The sequence below is a fragment of the Vidua chalybeata genome, chromosome 5 (assembly GCF_026979565.1).
Source record: "Vidua chalybeata isolate OUT-0048 chromosome 5, bVidCha1 merged haplotype, whole genome shotgun sequence".
Lineage (NCBI taxonomy): Eukaryota > Metazoa > Chordata > Aves > Passeriformes > Viduidae > Vidua > Vidua chalybeata.
In genome coordinates this window covers 50433803-50455256 of record NC_071534.1, presented here as the reverse complement: position 1 = coordinate 50455256, position 21454 = coordinate 50433803, and the positions used below count along the sequence as shown (strand labels likewise).

Below are 21454 nucleotides of genomic sequence, written 5' to 3'. Positions count from 1 at the left end.
ATAATTTTTCTTTCATAAATTCCCAAGCAGGAGCTCCAAGAAATCCCCTTTTGCCTCAAGATCTATAAAGCAGATCACAAAATCAATTTGATGTTATAGTTGTAATCAGCAAGCTGCTCTGAAGAAATCTTTCTTATTAGATATCTACATTCCCATATATCTGTTTTCTAATATTAGGTATATTATAATTAAATATGAAAATATTTGAAATATTTGCAACAGTTAATTCAGGTGTAAATAATTAGTAAAATTAATTATGCAAATAAACATTAATGTTAGAAATTAATTGAAGATTTTTTCCTATTTTAAAATTGTATGCAGAGTTGACACAGCGTGTAAGAAATTTACTTATAGAACAATGTACACTCTTAGGAAGCATACTAATTACATGAAAGGAATTTTCCCCTGAATTTTCCTTATTCAATGCTTTCAGAGGTACCACAGTGGAAGCGCCAAAATAAAAGAACCAAATTAAATTTAATAACTTTGTGTCCATTTCAGATAAGAAGCATGTCAGTGAAACTTTTGGGTTTTTTTAAACGGGCAAATATTCCTTTCAATATTTAATTTTTATTTAAAAACTTTGCTGTCTTTTTATTTATCTTTTTAAAAATTTAAAATACCAAAGTAGAAATTAATGATTTACCTGTGTAAAAAGTCTTGACAGTTTCAAACCTTCAGTCTGATCCGTAACATTTATTATAACAAATATAACACAGTCTGTAGTATAAAATTTATTGTACCAAATTCTCTTGTCTGAGCATACAAATCTCAGAGAAATTTCTGCTGATACTGGAAGGTGAAGTTAATTTTCCAGTATGCACTTCCCTCACATTTCCTTCTACTGGAATGAATGCAAAGCCCCTGTTCTGCTTGAGCAGAAGTACAGCAGGGGTGCCGTGCTGGCTGGTGGGACCTGCACTGCTGGCCAGCCCCAGGCTGCCCAGCGCCTCATCATCCTCTTGCTGGGGCTGCTCCCCAGCAGCACCTGCTCGTGCCACAGGTGCACTGGCAGTGCTTGTCCAGCCCCTGTGCCCCTGTCTCTCTTCCTGCCTCTGCACCCACGTCTCCTCCCAAAGGGATTCACAGAACACAGCAGGGTTGGATGCAACCCATCCTTACAGCAGGGATACAGCAGAAGCAGGAGGAGGGCAGTTTATCCTCTGGATATCACCTACACTGGACTTTGTTTTGCAATATATATTTTCAGAGGTTTTACAGTTGTGATGGCAGCACTGTACTGACTTGATTTGTTGAACTGTTGTTAAATGATGTTAACACTATGCTGCTTATTTGTCATTCCATGTAGAAATGGATGTGGGGTATGTAGATGAATTCTCATCTGAGAAAACTCTTCAAACACAAACCCAGCAAATTCTGGAAGGTAAGTGGAAGAATATACTATCTAAGAGATGGATAAAAGGTAGACAGAAGAATGAAATGTCAGGCAGAATGTCAGAACCTTGTTGTGGACTTTTTAGAAAACTAAAGAGAAATTGGAAAATTCTGATAGATACTAACCTAAGACCCCAAAATACATTATTCTTAATATGCTGTGTTTGAAAGACAAGTTAAATCTTTACTAAAAATGTGTGTGTGCTATACCTGATACTGTGTCCTCCTACAGACAAACCCACATTATTATAAGCCTATTACCCTTATTAGTCCAGAATTCATGTAGTAGAGATTGTTGAGAATACATTCCCTCTCACTGTAAAGGAATGTGGCTCCCTTGAAATGAAAAACTGGCCTGTTTTCCAAAGATCACCACAACATCACTAATGACCTTGCTGTAGCTAAACAGACATACATAAGTATAAAGCTGAATTTACAGAATACATAAACAAACAACAAAATCCAGGCCTATAGATAAAAAAAAAAGCTCCTAACATGATCAAAAAGCATTTGATTTTTTTCTATGATTAATTATAGTCTCCTTAATTAAAAACACAGCTCTCACTCACTTTCATAGGAACTGAATCTGATGCTAAAGCCTATACCAAATTTAAGGAATTATTAAGGATAAGATCAAGCTTCATGCTACAGTTTCAAGTTATTTCATATTTACCAGCAGGCAGAAGAAGCAAATCTGGCTGTGAAATCATTAAGATTTGTTTGTTAGGCCTTTTGATTTTTTTGCAAGGCAGCATTAAGAAGCAAAGGAATTCCATCATCACAAGTCTTTTGAAATCAAACTCCAAGTATTCATAAGAAATCAAATTTCAAAATCATTAATATAGACTTATAAATCATATAGTGGGATTTTATTGCTTGATTCCTTAATACTTTGGCAGTGTGGATTAATTTTGAGAGGATGCTTGAACCATAGAGAAATAATACCAAACATGGTTTTATTTCCCTACACATCTAAAAGGTACACTTGTGAGATTTGTGTGAGTTTTGAAAAAAAGTAGGTGCTTTTCAGAATATTCTTAGAATTAAAAAAATTAACATGCAGTTTTTTATAGGTAATGCTTACAAGGAATTATGTAATGTAAAATATCATTAGCAAGGGACATGCTGAAGGTTAACTGCAGTGATTTTGAAATTTCATTTTGGCATAGTTTGGAAGTCATGCATTTTAACTGGTTTGCAAACAGACTATTTCTTCAAATACAGATTTTCCAGCTAAAAGGGATCACTAAACTCAAAAGACCACTTACCTGCATCCTCTAAAGGCATATCGACGATGACTTGGTCACTGTATTTTCCATACAGACCATTAGAGCAAACAGCAACAATCTGAAGAACATAACTTGTATTGGGCAGCAGATTATTTAGAATAGCCCCCTAAAAGAAAAAACCACATTTAATAATTTACTTGCAAATAAGTATCAAACACTTGAAAATGTTAATTTTTTTTATAACACATTTTTTCTTATGAACCACAAAGCTCCTTTCTTCTCATATTATAATGTGTGCTTTTTTATTTTATTGTCACAAATAGTTTTCAGTCAAATTTTAAAAAAACTTGTGACTTTTTACATGGAGGATAACAAACCAAATAACTATTTAGCATTGAACACAAGTTTAGGTAACATTATGTCTGATGAGTTTTTAAAGAGGGTTAGAAGAAAAGATCTCATTAGTAAAATACCATGAAGCTGTAATCAGTAACTTAGTATTTATAGCAGTATAATTGAATTGAATCTCATTAGTTGCTTGTGAAGGTAATTCTTTCACGTCCATGAGCAATGAAGTACAGGTTATTGTTAACTGACAACTGGATTTTATGGCTAGGGAGCTCTGTGATTGGCATGTTCAGGGCAAGTATAGGAAAATCAAAGCAGCAATCTGTAGAGTTTTTCCCTGTTCTAGACAAGAGAAGTTTTTTTCTTTTTGTTTTAAATTGTCTTTGTGGTTTTATAGCCAAAAAATGAGATAATTTCTCTTCAATCAGCTCTCAGCTACAGTTTTATCAGTCACCAAAATTAACAGTGAGTTGTTACACCATCATCCCTTTTTATGAAACTTGAAGAGTTTACAGTTACCAAGTCCTGATACCCATCTGTCAGAAACTCATGCTTAGTCTGGTCTTCTCCATCCAGCTGTTGATAAAAGACAGCAAATCTCTCAATTGTGGTGTCGTATACAACACGAGGTCTTTCCCATGTAACAAGAAGACTAGTATAATTCTTTGGATCAGATTGAACATTTTCAGGTTCTGAGCTGCAAACTAGAAGAAAGAAAAGAGGAAAGAATATGGTATTTATTAAATTGTACAAGTAACTCTACTAAAATCTTGAGGTATCTCCTGAGAAACCTAGTGAAAGTCTTTTTGTGTGCCTCAATTTTAGCTTTCCACTAAAACATTTGAAATGCCATGCCATTGTAAACAGAACCAGTATTTAAACACTTGATTTCCAAAATCAAGTGAAGTTGAGGACTGAGTCTCCTCTCCCTGCCTCTTATACCATATTTTGTGAAATAGTAATATCTAGTTCCTAAGAAATAAAATGCAAATTATAAAAACATGAAGATTTTTATATCTGTCCTGGGAATCAAAAAATCTCAACAATTCTATCTTTATGGGTCTATCAAAGTAGTACGAGAAGAGCTGCATACTCTCGCACTAGCTATAATAGACTAATCTACAGTAGATTGTTTTTAATGGTCAAAGGTAAGCCTATCACCTGAATTTCCCCTCAAGGCTGTTTGAATCTTTTTATAGTACTTAAAGAAGAGAGAAAAGGCAAATAAGAAGAAGCTAAGTATTGCATTAGGAGTAGTCACTTCATGTTATTATGTTTTTAGCTTGAATTGGAATACATGAGGAAAGATTTTTTACATCTCATAATGTGCTTAGAGTAATATATGAGTATCTAGAAAAAGAAAGCAAAAAACCCTATTCAGCTTACTAAGAAAACGAATGCAGATCCTTTGGAGTTCTCTAAAGAGAAGCGAACACAAGATGCCTCCAGACTTTGGGGGTCAATGCTGCATTTTGAAAGAGAAGTCCTTCAGCGTTGCATTTCGCCACTTGAGCACAAGGGGGCACTCAAACCCCGTCAAAATGTTTGTCAAAGACTTTCTCCCGTTCCCCAGGGAAGGTGGGAAGTTCCGAACAGCTTCCGTTTGACACAGTCAATGGAAAACAAGCGGCAAGGCTTTCCTAATTTCTGTGTTTGTGTGTGTAACTAATAGCAGAGGCAGCGTTAGTCTGTGTAATTTAGGTGAATTCCCTTTCCTCTATAACTGCTATAGCTGATACACCATTTTATTAATTGCACTTAATTATTTTAGTTGATGCAAAAAAAAAAGAGCAAATTAAAAAAAAATCTCATGTTGTGTACATTCCATTCCATTCCATTCCATTCCATTCCATTCCATTCCATTCCATTCATTCCTAAAATTTGTCATTCCTCCCCATTTCCACCAGATGGCAAGGAGAAATCATTAGACTAGCCCTTCTCAATTCTGAGCATGAGCACAGATGATTTAAACAGATTTCATTCTTTTTCAATGAATTTAAAGACTCCTCAGCTATTTCTTTTCAAAGGTGTTTAAAATTCTTCTCAAAATGCTTTTTTATAATATAAACACTAAGCTTCTCTGTATCCCAAATTCTTCTCTACAGTCTTTTTCCTCCCTTCATCTTTTTTGCTTATGTGTGAATTTGGTTCTGAAATCTCTGTCTGTATTCAGACTCATAGAGCAGTACTATAAAACTTTTAAAGGTACAAGGTTGGTGATTCTGGTGTTATTTCTTTGTTTTCTTTTTACCTTTTTCCTTTTTCCAGATGGTTCTTCTATTTTTTCCCTAGAAAAAAGTCTTCCTTTTTGTTGTCCTTTTGATGTTCATCTCAGCAATGACTGACAATATTACTACATGACAATCATCTATGTATTATTTCACCTCCATTTCTTCCCAAAATATTTTCTCTCACCCTTCTTCTGATGTCACTTTGCAAATCATCCCTTTTCTGTCCTACCAGTCAGTAACACAGAAGTACTTTACTCTGCCTTTTCCCATTTTCCTTCTCCAAAGGAGACCACATGACAACTTACCTAATTAAGTACTTCTGCTGTGATACCAAGTTTTAGAAAATCTGAGCAAAGAGACTGCAACAAAAGGAGTTCTTGAGTCTGTTACTAGTCTGCAGGACAAATTCACAGAAAAAATTGCAAAAAAATTCACAGAAAGTCAGAGGCCTACTCAAACCCCTGCTAAACTTGAATCCAAGTCTCTGCTTTCTACAGGTGAATACTTGGATTCTGGTTTTGCATATCACATCATGTTGTAGTAATGCATCTATCTTTGTTTATTCTTCTGTGGAATAAAATGCTACCCATGTAACTTAGGAAATTTTCATTAAAACTTAATTACATCATGGGGAACCACTGGGGTACATCAGCCAAATCATTGCCAAAAACTTCCTGGGTTATGTTTTTGACCAGAAGACCTTTATAACCTGCCCAAATTTGGCTTTTTCCCTCCGCCTTTTCTCTCCTTGTGTTCTTCTACTTTTAGTTAAATATATGTTTGAGATTATCTTTTCAATTCAACATTTCAGTTACTGAAGCCATGAAATCACTTCATTTACATTCAGATATTCAGGGGCTTTGTAGATCCCTGCAGTGTGTGGCAAAAAGCAATTTTTTATATTCCAGATCTACACTCTCTCTGTAAAGGAGGTGGAGCAGCACAGCAGATATCTTCTGGGATGACCTTGGCTGGCCACCAGATGCCCACCCAGACACTTGCTCACTCTCCCTACTCAGCAGGGCAGGGGAAGAAAGTAAGATGAAAAAGCTGATGGGTCAAGATAAAGACAGAGATTGCTTGCCAGCCACCACCATGGGCAAAACAGATTAGACTTGGGGAAATTTATCACCAATAAAAATAGAGTAGGATAGTGAGAAACAAAAACAAAACCATGGTCAGCTTATAACACTTCGCCTCTGCTGCTCCTTCCTCATGCTGCTCCTCTGCTCCAGTGTGGGGTCCCATCCACAGGATGCAGTCTTTCATTAATTTTTCCAGCCTCTGGACAGTCTTTTGGGAACAGACTGCTACACTGTGGGTTGTCCCTAGGGTCAGAGACCTGACAGATAATCTGCTCCTGCCTGGGCTCCTCTCCACAAGGCACAGCCAGCAGCCTGTTACTGCATGGAGTCTCCACAGTCTGCCATAGGACAGGCTGCCTCACCATAATCTTCACCATGGGCTGCAGGGGATCTCTGCTCTGCTACTGGAGTGCCTCCTCCCCTTCTTCCTTCTCTCCCCTGGTTGTGACAGAGCAGTTTCTCACGTCTCCCTCACTCCTCCCTGCTGTGCAGCTTTGTTTTCCCAGAGGTGCCACCACCATGGCTCCCAGGGCCCTGAGAAGGGTGGGATGGAGGCAGCTGGAACTGTCTGGGTCTGACTCGGGGCAGCCCCAGGCTCTCCTCACAGAGGCCCATCCTGTACCTACCACTGGCAATGCCTGAGCACCTGCACCCCACACACTGTGCCAGTGGAAGTGTCCCACACACACATCTGGGAATCTGGGAATTCACAATGAAGTCATGTGGACTGAGGAATGTGAAAGGGTAAACACACAAGTCCTGACCTCCTGTCTCACAAGAGAATTTAACTGAGACAGCAACTGAACTTCACATGGTTGTATTTCTCGCAGGAAAACAGGCTGACTTTTTTATCAATATATATTGTCAGCCTTGAATTTTAAGAGCCCATTGTTTTTTATACCTTACTAAATCCAGGAAGAAAAATAAGAGTTAGGTTTCAGCCCTTATTTCCAGGGCCTTACCAGAAGGGTGGAGTGGATGGAAAGTCACCCAATGTGCCCAGCAGCCACCACAATGGTTCCCAGGTTTACAGGAATAAGCAATGATTTTTATTATAAATGGATTTGCATGCCAGCTGAGGTTGGTGGAGATTAAGCATTACAATTTCAAACCACTTTTTTTTAGGTGAATCCTCAAGTATGGCTGTAAGAATTAGCTGTTTTAATCTTCTTAAATTGCTACATACGTATCACATAAGGAAATTACAAGTATCACTAGGCAGGTCTGGGGAATGAAGCATCTCCCATGCCCTTACTAGGACTGTGCTTGTACACCAGAAATGTTGGGGATGTCACTGTAAGAAAATTCCTGAAATTATTTTGAAAATTCCTGAAATTACTTTATGATGGAATAGATTCTTCTAGCTTTTCTAAGAAAACTTAGTTCTACTTATGAAATGTCATGTATTAATTACAGCAATAAATTAAGCATTTAATCCTACTGCCTAATGAGAATCTACACTGAATGCAACAGGAGATAATTGGGATTCTAGGTTTCACAAAACAAAATAATTTTTGAGTTATCTACCTGAGTAATAATCAATCTTGGCATTTCTGTTTTTTCTGTTGACTACTATGCAATATTAAATACAAATAAGCTTATTGACTCCCTGGCATTCATGTTACATCTCTTACATCTGAATATTTAACTTTAATGATTCCTAGGGTTTTCAAATTTTATTTGTCTTAAAATGGAGGCGAAAATATAAACGCTTCTCTAATGTTCTACATTAAACAAATCCCATAGTTGCATTTGTGTGATCACATAAATATGTAAAAGTACATGTATGAAAACACACTTCTATTCTGGAGAACAGCTATAGCCTATGCTTAAGTCATCTGTTTATGTCTAATTAAAAACAGTTCAGTGAAATTCAGTTAAAGAATCTACAGCTATTCCCATCCAAATATAACATAGTGCTTTCAGTTTAGAAGTTTCCTATATATTCTTTTGTGCTTGTTAGTATAGGAATCATTGACTTCCATATTTAGTGCCAAATCATGTTTCCCACTACATAATGTACTATTTTGGTCACATAACCTTCTCAAACCTCCCTGAAGTTTTAGGTAAGACTGAGAAGAGAATCTGGCTTCTGGAGTTCTCTCCATCTATCACTTTCTAAATTTGAAATTAATTTGGTGACATCACTTCAGTCTCTGTTGAAAAAGCATCCACACTACATGATAAAGAACCAAATAGGTTTGTAAAACAAAATACTCTTGCAGTCTCTGAAAAGGCAGCTTTGTTGAAGTCTGAAACACATTAAAAGGGCACTGTAAGGAAGCTTGAACTGATGTGATTTTTACTGAATGCTTGGTCAAGACAAGTATTTAATTTTCCACTCCATTTAATCTGACATGTTTTGTGATTGCTGTTTTTTTCTCTGAAGTGATAGATTTATGACTAATAACACAGTGTAGTTAGCTGCATACTTGGATGAATCTTTTACTGAAAATTGTCTTTTAACTTATGAAGAGAGGAATGGCTATTCAGTTAAATACCTGCTTCATGAATTTCTTCTTGTCCAGTGTAAGAGGAAAACACTTGCCCAAAGAACTTATATTGCTGTTCTCTGAAGTTGTTTTGCAGGTAGTCCATCAGCATAACATAGCCAGACTGCTGCATTGTAAGTACTTCGCAGAATACAGCTAACTAAAAGGGGAAAAATATAAGTTAGAAGTCATAAAAATTGACCAAATTCTGCTAATAGGCAAAGACTCTGGGGAAAAGATGTTGGATAAAGTCTTACACTTGAGTTATCCTGCCTGGCACCCAACTTTTCTTCTGTTCTATCAGTATATTTAATGTTTTACTCCACAAGTATTTTTCAACCACTCAGCTGCTGGAGCTACGCTCTGCCCAGCATCACCATGCGGCTGAGGGAATATCCAAAAAGTATTTTGTACTCCCTTTTATCTGAGCTCGAAGTCCAGACAGCCTGGAATATGTTCTTACCCTATTTTAAGACAAGAAATTGCTCAGATTCTGCTACTAAACTATAAAAAATGTAAAATAAAATACAATTAATATAGATGCTTTCTAATTTAACAGCTGATGAAAAACTCCTAACTAGATAAAAGAAAAGCTTTGTTGTTGGGCTGGAAATTAAGCTTCCACTATATACACAGCAATTTATCTTTGGTATTATGTATAATTTTTGGTCTTACTACATAAATTACCTGGTTTTCAGAAATACTTATGGTATCTTTAAACACAATCCATTCAACGGTTTCAGAGCATGGAGGAGCTGATAGAGACCCATTGTAAGTGTAATATTTGTCTGTTGCATTCGGCAAGAGATTCAGCAAAATAAATGGTTCTAAGGCAGCCTGTTTTCCTGAAAAAATAAAAAAGAAAAATACAGTTAGATAGTTAAAATATGATTAAAATACTATTACTAATTAAGCAATTAATAAATACAAATCACACTCTCCAAAAGAACTACTATTATAGGAACATGCTAATTGAGAGGCTTTTCAAAATTTAATTTCCAGACAGACTAGCATACAAACAAATCATTCATTTGAAAAGGTATAGCTCAAACCCAACTTGGTTTACTTGGGAAGGTGTAGTAAGTTACTCCAGTAACAAACAGACTAATTTTAACATATTGGTACACAAGAATTTTCTCAACATAAGCATACATGCAAGGTGCCAAACCTTTGTCTCGCTCTTGAATTTCAAAGAAAAAAATTTGTTAAATCTTTGTTCTAGGTCTCATGACATGGCTTCAAACTCCTCCCCAAATTTAATCAAGTTGATGAGTTTTTTGCAGAAAATTTTGCCTGGGGAACTGTCACCATATTAGGCCTGAGGGTTAATATTAGTCATGATTGCAGAAGCAGAATTTCTGTGGATCAGGATTCTTTTTTAAATGGTGATAACACAGTGAAAAACTGTAACAGCTTTACACAAATCAGCAAATGATGCAAAAACCTCCTCCAGGAGAATATGTTCTGTAGAAATAATATCACATCTTTCAGGTCAGCAGTTTACTGGGTGCCTTGTCAGCTGGGAGTAAGCATGAGGGATTTCTGGAAGTACATCCACAGAAAGTTGTGTCTGCTGGTGTGGCAGTAGGGACCAGCAATTGGCATAGATGGTAGCAACTTCAGCAAGGCAGACTTTTCAGTCTGTAACAATGATCTGCTTTACTGTCTGGTGCATCCAAAATAATGCTGCTTTTCACACCTTGTAATAGTGTAGATTCTTATACAACTTCAATCTAAAGTTACTCATTTCAAGTTCCTCCCTAACTGGTAAGTACTTTTGAATATCTAATGAATTTTCAGACTGCGCATTAACTCATGCTTTTACAGGTATGTTACTTCTTCAGCCCTGTACAGATTTCTGACCTGTCTTTGTCTTCATAATTCCTTACAAATTTAGTGAGAGCAGCAAATTGCATTAACAGTTGACTACAAGGGATTGATGCTTTTCTTCTCTGCAGTGACTTCTCTGCTGAGTTAAGGTTTAAGAGTTGACTCGTCCCCTCTCTCTCATTCATGTATCATGAAGAGGGAGTATTTAGCAGTGTCAAGCAAAGCACATCCTTCAATTTCTCCTGTCAAAATGCTAATCAGTCTTCAGACAGAAGCTATCATTGCTATCTTATATGTACATTTGTCCCTCAGCAAAAATGAAGTCTATTTTATATAGATGGCTGGAGACATGAAACTTCTCCTTCATAACAAGAATCCTGCCATACATTTTGCAACTTTGGATTTTAGAATACCCTTCAATGTGACTCACAGCCTAGATTCTCAAAATCAAACACCTACAAAGAATGATAAAAACCAGAAAGTTTGTCTAGAAGGAACAGGAGTGCTTCTCTGCAGAGCTTGAGAACTCAGCAACTGTGATTCAAATAAGCACAATAGAGATATGACTGACAAGGACACAGAACAAGGAGAGGTTGTGTGCTTTTCTTCAGAAGAAACAACTTGATTTGGTTATGACCTGAATTTCCTGAGCTCATCTGCATTTTATTCAGGAAAACTGTATTCTAAGCATTGTTGAAGTGCCATGTAGTGCCTGTATCTTGAATCTTGCTCTCATAGTTTTACAGCTTCTTCCAAGGCCGTAGGACAGCATCTATCTTGATGTATTACTCGTTCTCCTTTTTTGTTTCACAGAAAATGACACACAAAAGTAATGAATCTTAACTACTTTATATTTCCACCCCCTAAGTCTTTCTAACTTATGAAAGGTGTTCCCTTTTAAATTTGTTGAATAGTGTTTGTTTTCCAGAGGGAAAAAAGAAATCTTGATTTCAATGTCATACTTTTGAAGGCTTTTAAAACAGCTTTTTACATTCAAGCACCATTCCATAAAGGAAAACTGAGACAAGGTTTCCTTAAAGTCATGGACATGATTTAAGAATATATCCCTGTTCAAGACAGTGCTCATTCATATTTATTCTTCTGCAAAGACATCATGAAAATGAGTTAGAAACATAGCCCTGATCTCTTTGTGCACACTGAAGTTGTGTCTTGATTAGCAACCACTATCAATACAATATATTTGGACTATTTTGGATTTACACAGGAGCTACTGAAAAAAAAATTCTCTCCTCTGAGTCTACTGAACAGTGACAGTCTCACTCTTGTAAGACCCTTCCTGGATAGTTACAACAGTCTTACCTGGCTTCCAACCAAATACAAAAATCCTGACATGTATGATTAAGAAGACTTACATAATATATCAGATTTATCTGGATTTAACATTTAAACAGTTACAAATTTCTCATGATAGTTATATTTATTCATTTACACGTCTGTTGTTACAAATATTCTTGGGGTAAATCAATCAGAGAAACATAAAATAGCTCAAGTTGGAAAGAAAATGTGAGGATCATCAAGTACAACTCCTTGCTCATCACAGGACTACGTAAAACTAAACAATATGACGAAGAACATCATCCAGGTGCTTGGTGCCATGACCACTTACTTCTCTGGGGAGCTTGTTCCGAGGCTGTCAGTGATCATCATCTCAGTGAAGGGCCTTTTCTAATGCCCAGTCTGAAGTTCTGACACAGCTTCATCCCTATCATGTGATCGCTGACCACTGCAAAGATCAGCAAATGCTTCTCTGTCACCCTACTTGAAGAAGTTGTTGACTGTGATGAGGCACCCTTCTCTAAGCTCAACAAAGTGACCACAGACACTCCTTGTCCTCAAGACCTTTCACAATCTTGGTTGCCCTTCTCTGGATGCACGCTAGTAGGTTGATGTCCTTCTTACATTGTGGCACCCAGAACTGCCCCCAGCACTGGAGGTGAGGCTGCCCCAGCTCAGAGCAGAGCAGACAATCCCCTCCCTTGCCTGGCTGGCGATGCTGTGCCTCATGCACCCCAGGACAGGGCTGGCCCTCCTGCCTGCCAGGGCACTGCTGGCTCATATTCAACTTTCTATTAAACCAAACCCCAAAACTTTTTCTAAAGGGGTGCTCTTCAGACTCTCATTCCCTGGTTTGTATATATAACCAGGACTACCCTTTCCCAGAAGCAGAATCTGGCACTTGCTTATGTTAGATTTCATGTGGTTGGTGATTGTCCATTTCTCATCTGTCCAGATGACTTCTGTAATTTCTAACAAAACAAACATGACTGAGCAACAGAGAACCATGCTCCTTAATGTCTTAAAGGTTTCATAATCACACTGAGGTGGAATTTAGTTAATCAGTAATCAATAAAAAATGGAGGCAAACTTACCAAAACGACTAACACTATCTACTCCATTAATGATTGGATTATAATCTGGATTATCTTCTAGTCCAATCTGTTAAAAACAAATTGCATATTTTAACAGTACAGGCTTCACAAAAAAAGACTGAAAATTACAGTTTACCACCAAAATTATAGATGATTTAAAGCCAAACAAACTTATTTTGCCCATTTGCTTTTCTGCAAGAATAAATTAAAAAGATTTTAAACTCAGTGATCAACATTGTAACCAGTTAAATTCAGTTTGAACATCTGCTGTGTTTCAAGGCTTATTAAATGACACAAAGATATATTTTGTTTACCTCAAACAAAATTGATAAAGCTCTTAACTTTCCACTTCCTTTAACTGCCTCTTCAAAATCTGTAAACTGATCTGCATCATAGCAGTAGATTTGCATCTGCAATTAAAAATATATTCAAATGTTATATATTAAAAAATTGTAAAAATTCAACAATACAATGATTTATATTCCCATTTTGAGGAAAAAAACATCCAAACAAAAAATTTTAAACAAATGTAGGGATTTTTTACGTCTCTCATTTATTTTATCTGAGGATGCAGAATGGAATTCATCAATAATTAGCAATGCAAAAACAACTTGTATGACTAACCTGTATGGGGGAGTGACTGCTCCTACTGGCTTTGTACGAGATGACGATGGAAGACAGTATTCTCTGTGATGTCTTGTCAGTACAGATGGAGTGTGATTTGGGAATTTTTAAGTGGCTAGTGAGGTGAAAGAAATGACACTGTCCAGGGACTGCTCCTGGCTTACCACTCTGCCCCATGTATAGGCCAGCCCTGGCACTATTGCTTTGCTTTCACATAGAAGTTCAAAATGCTGGGAATGAGGAACAACATAGTTGCCTGCCACAACTGCCTCTTTTGAACTGGAAGATGACACAATGACATGTTGAGGGATGAGAGTTTGGCTTTTGTGCGTCCCAGGAAGAGCTGCTCCTCTCCTCCAACCCTCTCCCATGCTGCTGCAACCCGTTCTGCCAAACCATCCAGGGGGACGCTGGCCTGGCTGCCTATCAATGTGGCTGCACCCAGGACCTGCTCACATGGCTCTTGGCACGCCACTGCCAGCTCTTTGCAGCCCAGCAACATGGGCCATGATTTGTATCTGTAAGGCCCAGCAGCTCCCATGGGCTCTCAGTGAAGCTCTGTCTTTCAAAAGTCCATTTACACTTTGAACAATGAACTGATGTGGAATATGATGGGCCAAATTCATAGGAGCTTAACACTTAGTGGGAGATTTTTCAGATTAGCGGAACTGACATCTAATACCATCTTGGAAGATGGGAAAAAATGCAGTTTACACATTCTTAACATGCCACTAACACATTACACTGCCCTTCTAAAATGCATCATTTATTCTTAATTTGGGTTTAAGTGAATGATTCTATTTGCAAATAGATTTAAGAGATAAACAAAGGAATTTTGTAGAGTAGTAATGTCACAGAATGGCAAATTGTTGAAATCATCACAATCAATTCTATACTTTACCTCAAGAGGATATTTTTGTCCTTCTAGACTATGTTCTGATCCATCTGATGATGCGTTGCATTTTCCCCAGTGAAAAGTGATCTTGCTTGCTTTGAATATGGTGTCTAACCCACCTCCACTCACATAATAATCACTTGTCAGGTTAATTTCCACTGAAAAAAATGAGAAAGAGGGGAAAAAATGGAGTGTGAATAAAAAATCCAGCCAAGGCATCTATAACTGTCATATTTCAGTTTTAGGTGCTAGAAGTTAAATATGACATGCTTATTTCTCTGTATTTCATAAGCAATTTGACAGGAAATTGATTACTTAAACTAAGTAACAAGTGTGGTAATTCACTATTAGCATGGAGAATATGTTTCATTTCATGCTGTAGTTCATAAAATATTAATTTAATGAAGTGCACTTCATTTCCTGTTATCTGAAACTAGACACAGAACTACACTAAAAAGCTCAGAAAACTGGTCTAGCCACCAGCTGTCTGTCTAAGAAAATAAATTCCTGAAGTACATATCTTCCTGAAAGGGTCTGTGTTTCTAACAAAAAGGAAAGTACACACCTTCCCCCCGTTTTCACCACAATTCTATATACAAATCATGAGGCAACATGACAAAAGAATATTTTTACCAGCTCCTAGGAGGACTGTCCTGATGTAAGACTCCTTAGCTGTGAAGCTTTCTCCCATGGGAAAAAGCAATGACAGGTCTTCAGCTAGACATAGCTGTACACAAACTGTAGATGGGACAGAGCATTTGTCTTCTGGAGAGAATGAGCAGGGTGGGATAGACTGAAGCCCCACATTTTGTCTTTATCATCTCCAGCAACTGTGAACTGCTTGATCTCTTGATAAAACAGCACTGATGGAGTTCATTTTCCCTACATTCCTTTCCTCAAAACTTTGAAGACCATTTAAACAAGCTTAGCATTTCCTTGAAAATACCCAGATTGCTGAAGATGAGAAAGATCTCAGTTCACTTTTAAGGACTTTAAAGAACATTTTCTCAGGGGCATTTTGAAAAGACAAAGCAATATTTATCTCAGCTATTAGGGCAGGTGGAAAGTAAGTGATTTGTGTAGTGATATGTAGGAAGTACACGACAGAAAGAACAGAAATTAGGAACAATGATGCCAAACTGAACTAAATCAAACTAAACTAAACTTAACTAAAATAAATAAAAAAGTTTGATCTAGGGGCTCCACTGGAACTGGTAGAAGGTCAAGGACTGTTGTTACGAGATACCTTCCTCCACACCCATGCCCGAAATAAGGAACAGCACTTCTAACAAGTAGCTTTTAGTTATTGTGTTCCTGGATTTATAAGTGGTTGTAAAAAGATTTGTCTGACAATTTAGATGACACCATAAGCTTTTTTCATGGATGGGAAAAATAAGCACTTGTAGGTGTAAATCACTTCTTTCTAAAGTGTATTTCTAAGATTGGTAAAACAAATCAGAACACAAAAGCACACATTTCTCTTCTTTGACTGTTAGGAGGCGTCTATGTGAGTAATTCAGATGAAAGTTTCTATATTATATATGTCTATGTGTAGGTGAGATAAATCCCAACCTGAGTTTTTTGTAACTTCAACTCATCCATGAAGTGCTTTCAGATGAGTAGGTAATTTATTCATACTTTTAAAAAATCATTTTTGCCTACCCATTACAGTCTCTAGATATATAGTAATAATTACCATAATTTCACAGCAAATGCCAACTTACTGCTTAGATTTAATGACATTTCTATGATGGGATGATAGTCACGATGTGATTGCTTTGGCTATATCTGTCCATGCACATAATTTTTGTTTGTGTGATTTCTGTTTCATTTAGCTACTGTCATCACTGTTGTTATTTAATAGAGAAATTCAGAATACACCAGCTAAGTGAAATGAAAATGACTGAGTAAAAGTCCTTGGTTGGTTGTTTGTCCTATATCACTTTTCAGACCTCTTAACTCCAAACATGAAATCTGACTTTTTTACCTGTTTTGCCAGTGTTGCGAATGAAAGTATCTTCCAACGTTTCCTTTTCCCATCCATGGAATTTAAGTTTCTTCAGATTCACATTAACTTGGGTAAGGTCTTCATCTATATTAATAGGCGATTGTTTGGCACCATTACAGGCAGAATATTTCTTGCCCCAGTTCTTTTGGTTCAAAGTTCCTAGAAATCAAAACATGTGGGGTAAATACATTTAAATGCAAACTGGTATCCATACATTTTTTGTTGTGGTAATGTTAAAACATAATTTGCAATATGAGATCAGAGTACCTGCCCTTCTTTTAGACTTTGTGTGTAGCAATATTTAGCACACCTACCACTGATTCCTACCTTCAGCAGTTAAGTCACACTCTGAATACTCTAGACATCAACACATACATTCTTATGAATCTCTAAGGAAAGCATAAAACAACAACAAAACCCTCATGAACAATGTACATGAAACAAAAAAAGCTTTCAGATGAATGGAATCAGCATGCAAAAAACCATAGGAAGTGCTGGAAAACTATCCTACCCAAATAACTTTTAATCATACCAATGTTAATGTTCCTTTTGCCCAATGAAGTCATCTATCCTGTAAGGTTTATAAATATAAAGAAGCAGTAAGAAGTTTTAAGGATTTCTTACACAGAGTGGAAAACTGATTTTACCCTGGAAAAAGGAAAAAAAGATGAGTGATGCTCTGTCTGAGAGCCTGGCTGTATGGCCCAGCTGTGCCTGTGGAGGGCTGTGCACTCCCACTCCAGCCATCTGTCCCCCTCTGCAGCTGCCCGGCAGAGAGGAGCTCCTGTGCTGCAGCAAGGGCCTTCTCCAGGGCTCCAGGGCTGTGTGGCATTTCATTGGGGCCAGTCCAGACACAAATCAGGGACACAGACAGCATGTCCTTCACCAAAGACTTGATTATTTTCAGGAAATGGACAAGTACTACACAAAACAGTATGATGCAGTAGCATCAGCTCTGACAATCTTTTGTTTATATAACATACTAATGTAAATGGAACGATATTTTGTGTATGTTAATGTGTTTCAAAACATATAGATATTTTTCCTGACAGGGATTTTTGGCAATACTTCAAAACTCTTGGCTAATTAAAACCAAGAGTTAACGATACAGATTTAAGAAAATGGAATTACTTCAATTAACTTCCCACTTACTAGCAGTTAAGAACTAATATTAGTGTATGCAGTGCATATATTTGAATTCTATTAGATATGTTGAAATAAACCAATGCTCATTTACAGGCCAGTGTGCCACATCCAAGTCTGTCAGTGAAGATTTGCTATCTTGTACTCCAGGCAAGGACAGCTCTCCTATTGCACTCAGAAAATTCATAGGAGGAAGAAGATATGCAGCCAGTCCTGTAACCATGACAATAGGCAGTAATACAAGATGCTCACCTGGATAACCAGCTAGAAAGAAGCCTGAACTAAATTATTGAACAAGTACAAGTCAAGCCAGTTACCAGTATCACCTTGCTGCATCAGAATTACTGCAGATGGTATCCAAACACATTTACTGCCTGCAAATAGCTGCAGAAGGAACTGGCAGGCACAACAGTCAAACAACCTAAAGGGAGATCAAGCCACAGGCTTATGAATGTCAGCATCCTACAGGTGGGTACTTGAGCCCTGTACCAAGCAAGCACTGGTCCCTTTGGATATGGCACACTGGGTAAGCTTCCAGCTCCTCCTCAAGTCAGACTTGTCCTTTAGTTGTCAGTTATAATTTATCACCTGGAAAAATAATGCAATATCCTGATTTGTAATGCACTTTCACAAGAAAAGAGTGGCTAATATTTAATGTCTTTCAAAAGTGTCCTTTTAGAAATTCTCAGCTCAAGTCCACCAATACTTGGATATTAATCTGCTCAGGTCTTCTATAGTGAATTTTCCAACAAATAGTGAAGGCTTTTAACATTAAAAAAGAATTTTTTATTCTAAAAGAATAATTTAGAATAGTTAACTTTTAAACAGAAAAGCCTCCAAATAGGGTCAGAAAGGACACAAATCACAACTTTCAGCTTGCCCTATGCATTGTTGCAAACAGGCTCCTGTTTCCAGGTCTGATTTCAGACAGCTCAGTGATTTTCCAAGCTGCAGGAAACTCTTTAAAGCTCTCTCTGGCACGTTTCTGCCAGTTTGGGTTGAGACAGCTGCCCATGGCCATCCCTTGCAGTTAAGCTGCACTCCCTACTCCATGCTCTATTTCTTCTGCTCCTTTTGCCAAAGCCAAACACTTCCCCAGAGTCCTGCAGTTGCCCCAAGGCAGTAGAAATCTCCATTCTCTTTTCACTGACATACCCAATCCTGTAGCTCACCTGCAGTCTCTCCTTCAGAATACCTTTTTTTTTTTTTTTTTTCCAACATACATTTCTGTTATTCTGCTCTTCCCATCACTGACTTTAGAACTGACTAAAACCACTATTGTTTTCTTTTTCCCACTATGGTGCTTTTGGGAAATTTCATCCATGCTTCTTTTGATGAAAGACATTATTGCATTTTTCATCTTGTCTTTAAATTCTCTACTGTCTACAATTATGTTCAGTAAAAACAAGTAAATTAAGACCAGAAAAACTATAATCTCCTTCCAACTTCCATAGTTTTGTATTTTGTGGTTTTGTATGTAGAACTTGAGTTCTTCAACTTGGTAGTCATTACTTGTGGCTCAGTGTGTAATAAAGTCCTAACATGCATCTTGTGATAAAATTTGCAATCTTTGCTCATCCCAGAAGACAGTGTGTAGCTGTAGCATTGATAAAAAACTATGGAATAAAGTGTACAGGAAATCAGTGGCAGGGTCTGATCTCAGGCAGGAACAAGGGGAAGCCCCTAAAGAATGGGAAAGAATGGAGAACTGGAGTCTGGTCATGATGACCCAAATTACATTTGAGCAGCAAAATACATGTTTATTCACAAATTCTGCAAATGTGGGAGCAGATACTGGGTGTGTATATTAGCAAATAGTGCTGAACAATATGAGTAGCTTTATAGAGGGAAACAGCTGAGGTTGAGGACCAGATGTCCATACCAGATGTTTTTCAGAAGGTTTTTACCTCAGTCTAGCTCTATCTGGTCCTGTGGGCTGTATGCCCATTGGCTGCTTAAGGGTATAAGGTACTCTCCTGCAACACAATTCCTGTTTGGTACCAGGTAAGATGAACCCATGCCACACACACACTGTGAGACAACCCTATCTTGCAAACCAAAGCTTAGTAAGTGGGGTGCAGACAAGACATTTTCTTCATAATCCACTCCTGATCTGAACTAAAATATTAACGTAAATTCATCTGGTGTAGACAGCAGGTGGTGGAACTGCTGCAGTTTATATAACTTGCTGAAAACCAAAGTAAAAATGAAAGAACCGAATGTTTTTAAACAAGAGCAGATTGTTTTACTATAGGTGTTATGATGGAAATCATAAATCAAAGCTGTGCCAGCCATTTTGAAAAATATTGTTGAAACTCAGCTTTGAAAATGAATTCTCCCAAACTGTGCTTTGGAAATCTGAGGAGAACAAAAATATGCACAATATATCTTCAAGAGTTCAAGAGGAAGTATGTTTGTCAAAGGTGTCAGATCTGAAAAAGTAACTGGGAATTCACAAAAAATGGAAATAAAACTGAACAAAGTAGATTAAATGGAGGCTGGCCTGTACCATAACCTTTACTACTCTTGTCCAGGACAGAATGTCTGAAGAAAATTATCCTAGCCTTTCTTTATAGGAAATGTTCATATCTAACTCTGCTCCTCAACCTTAGCCCCTGTGATTCCACTCCTACAATGAGCATCCAGTTCTCTTTTTGGCTTCCACTTCAGCTCTCACTGACAGAAAGAAACAGAGGTGCTGGAGTGTCTCTAGAGAAGGGCAACAGAGCAGCTGAAGGGTCTGGAGTCCAAATCTTATAAGGAGCAGCTGAGAGAGCTGGGGCTGTTTAGCATGGGGAAAAGGAGGCTCAGGGAAGGCCTTTAATGAAATAGATGCGAATCTTAGGGTTTATTTTATAGATGAAAGGCAGCAGAAAAGAGAGATGGATTCTTTACCTCTTTCTTCCTCTCCATTTTTCATCAACCTTTGCTTTCATTACATTACTTCTGTAGATATAGATTGGACACACATAGGAGATTAAAGATAACCCCTCTGTGTGGACTGTTAATAATGGATTTGCCTTATCAAAAAATGTTATTGACTTATCACTTTGAAATGTTAAGTGATTTCAATTATTTATTTTTAGTAAACATGTTTTGTCTAAGATATGAAAAACCAGAAATAAGGCCACACAAAGATATGCGTACTTACACTGGGACAAAGTTTAAATTTAGATGCCAAATCAATATTGCTCTGAACTCTGAAATACAGAATCATTATACCAAAGGTTGCACAATGCACTCTGTAATGCTCCAGGGCAGAATGATTTTAGTTCTCAATCTGGATGAGTGCACTACTGGCCCAAAGAGAGAAATTCTGTCAATATGGGTCTTGGGAATCTTACTACAGCTTGTATTCCAAAGGCTATAACATAACACTTTGCATTCTAGGGAAACATTATGGTCATCAAAAAATGGATGACTCAAATTTCACATATTACTGAGTAGAAGGCAATGCTTCTGTGTTATCTTGATCTTCACTGGAATGGTTTTAGGGTTTTGTTTTTTTCCCCTCCAAGAGCCCCAACTACTCCCACAACCTGATCATGATCCGTCTCGTAAGTTTATAAAAATTTTTAAGATTGGAAAATTCATGAATTTCATGGATGAAATTACTTGCCCAGACAGAGTTGTAACTGCAAAGAAGGAGTTTTGGCTTCCAGGTTTGGGCTTAGCCATTTTTTTATGCCTGTCTCAGTGATGCAGTTGCTTGGAGGTTTACCAACACTGGATTTCTTGCCAACATCTCAGTCAAGTTTTCAAAAATAAAATTGTGCCGGTTTGG

At 37.4% G+C, this 21454-nt stretch overlaps 1 protein-coding gene across 4 annotated transcripts in view; it reads right to left on the bottom strand.

Moving 5' to 3' along the window:
- PTPRZ1 (protein tyrosine phosphatase receptor type Z1) overlaps positions 1 to 21454 on the bottom strand; it is a 132511-nt gene that overhangs the window by 40797 nt on the left and 70260 nt on the right. For all 4 annotated transcript variants that reach the window (XM_053943070.1, XM_053943073.1, XM_053943071.1 and 1 more), the window contains exons 3-10: positions 16507 to 16686; positions 14526 to 14677; positions 13315 to 13410; positions 13001 to 13067; positions 9468 to 9625; positions 8790 to 8940; positions 3492 to 3676; positions 2664 to 2790 (exon numbers count right to left, since the gene is read on the bottom strand). In XM_053943070.1, coding sequence (XP_053799045.1) covers positions 2664 to 2790; positions 3492 to 3676; positions 8790 to 8940; positions 9468 to 9625; positions 13001 to 13067; positions 13315 to 13410; positions 14526 to 14677; positions 16507 to 16686 — 1116 coding nt within the window. The remainder of the gene's footprint in view (positions 1 to 2663; positions 2791 to 3491; positions 3677 to 8789; positions 8941 to 9467; positions 9626 to 13000; positions 13068 to 13314; positions 13411 to 14525; positions 14678 to 16506; positions 16687 to 21454) is intronic.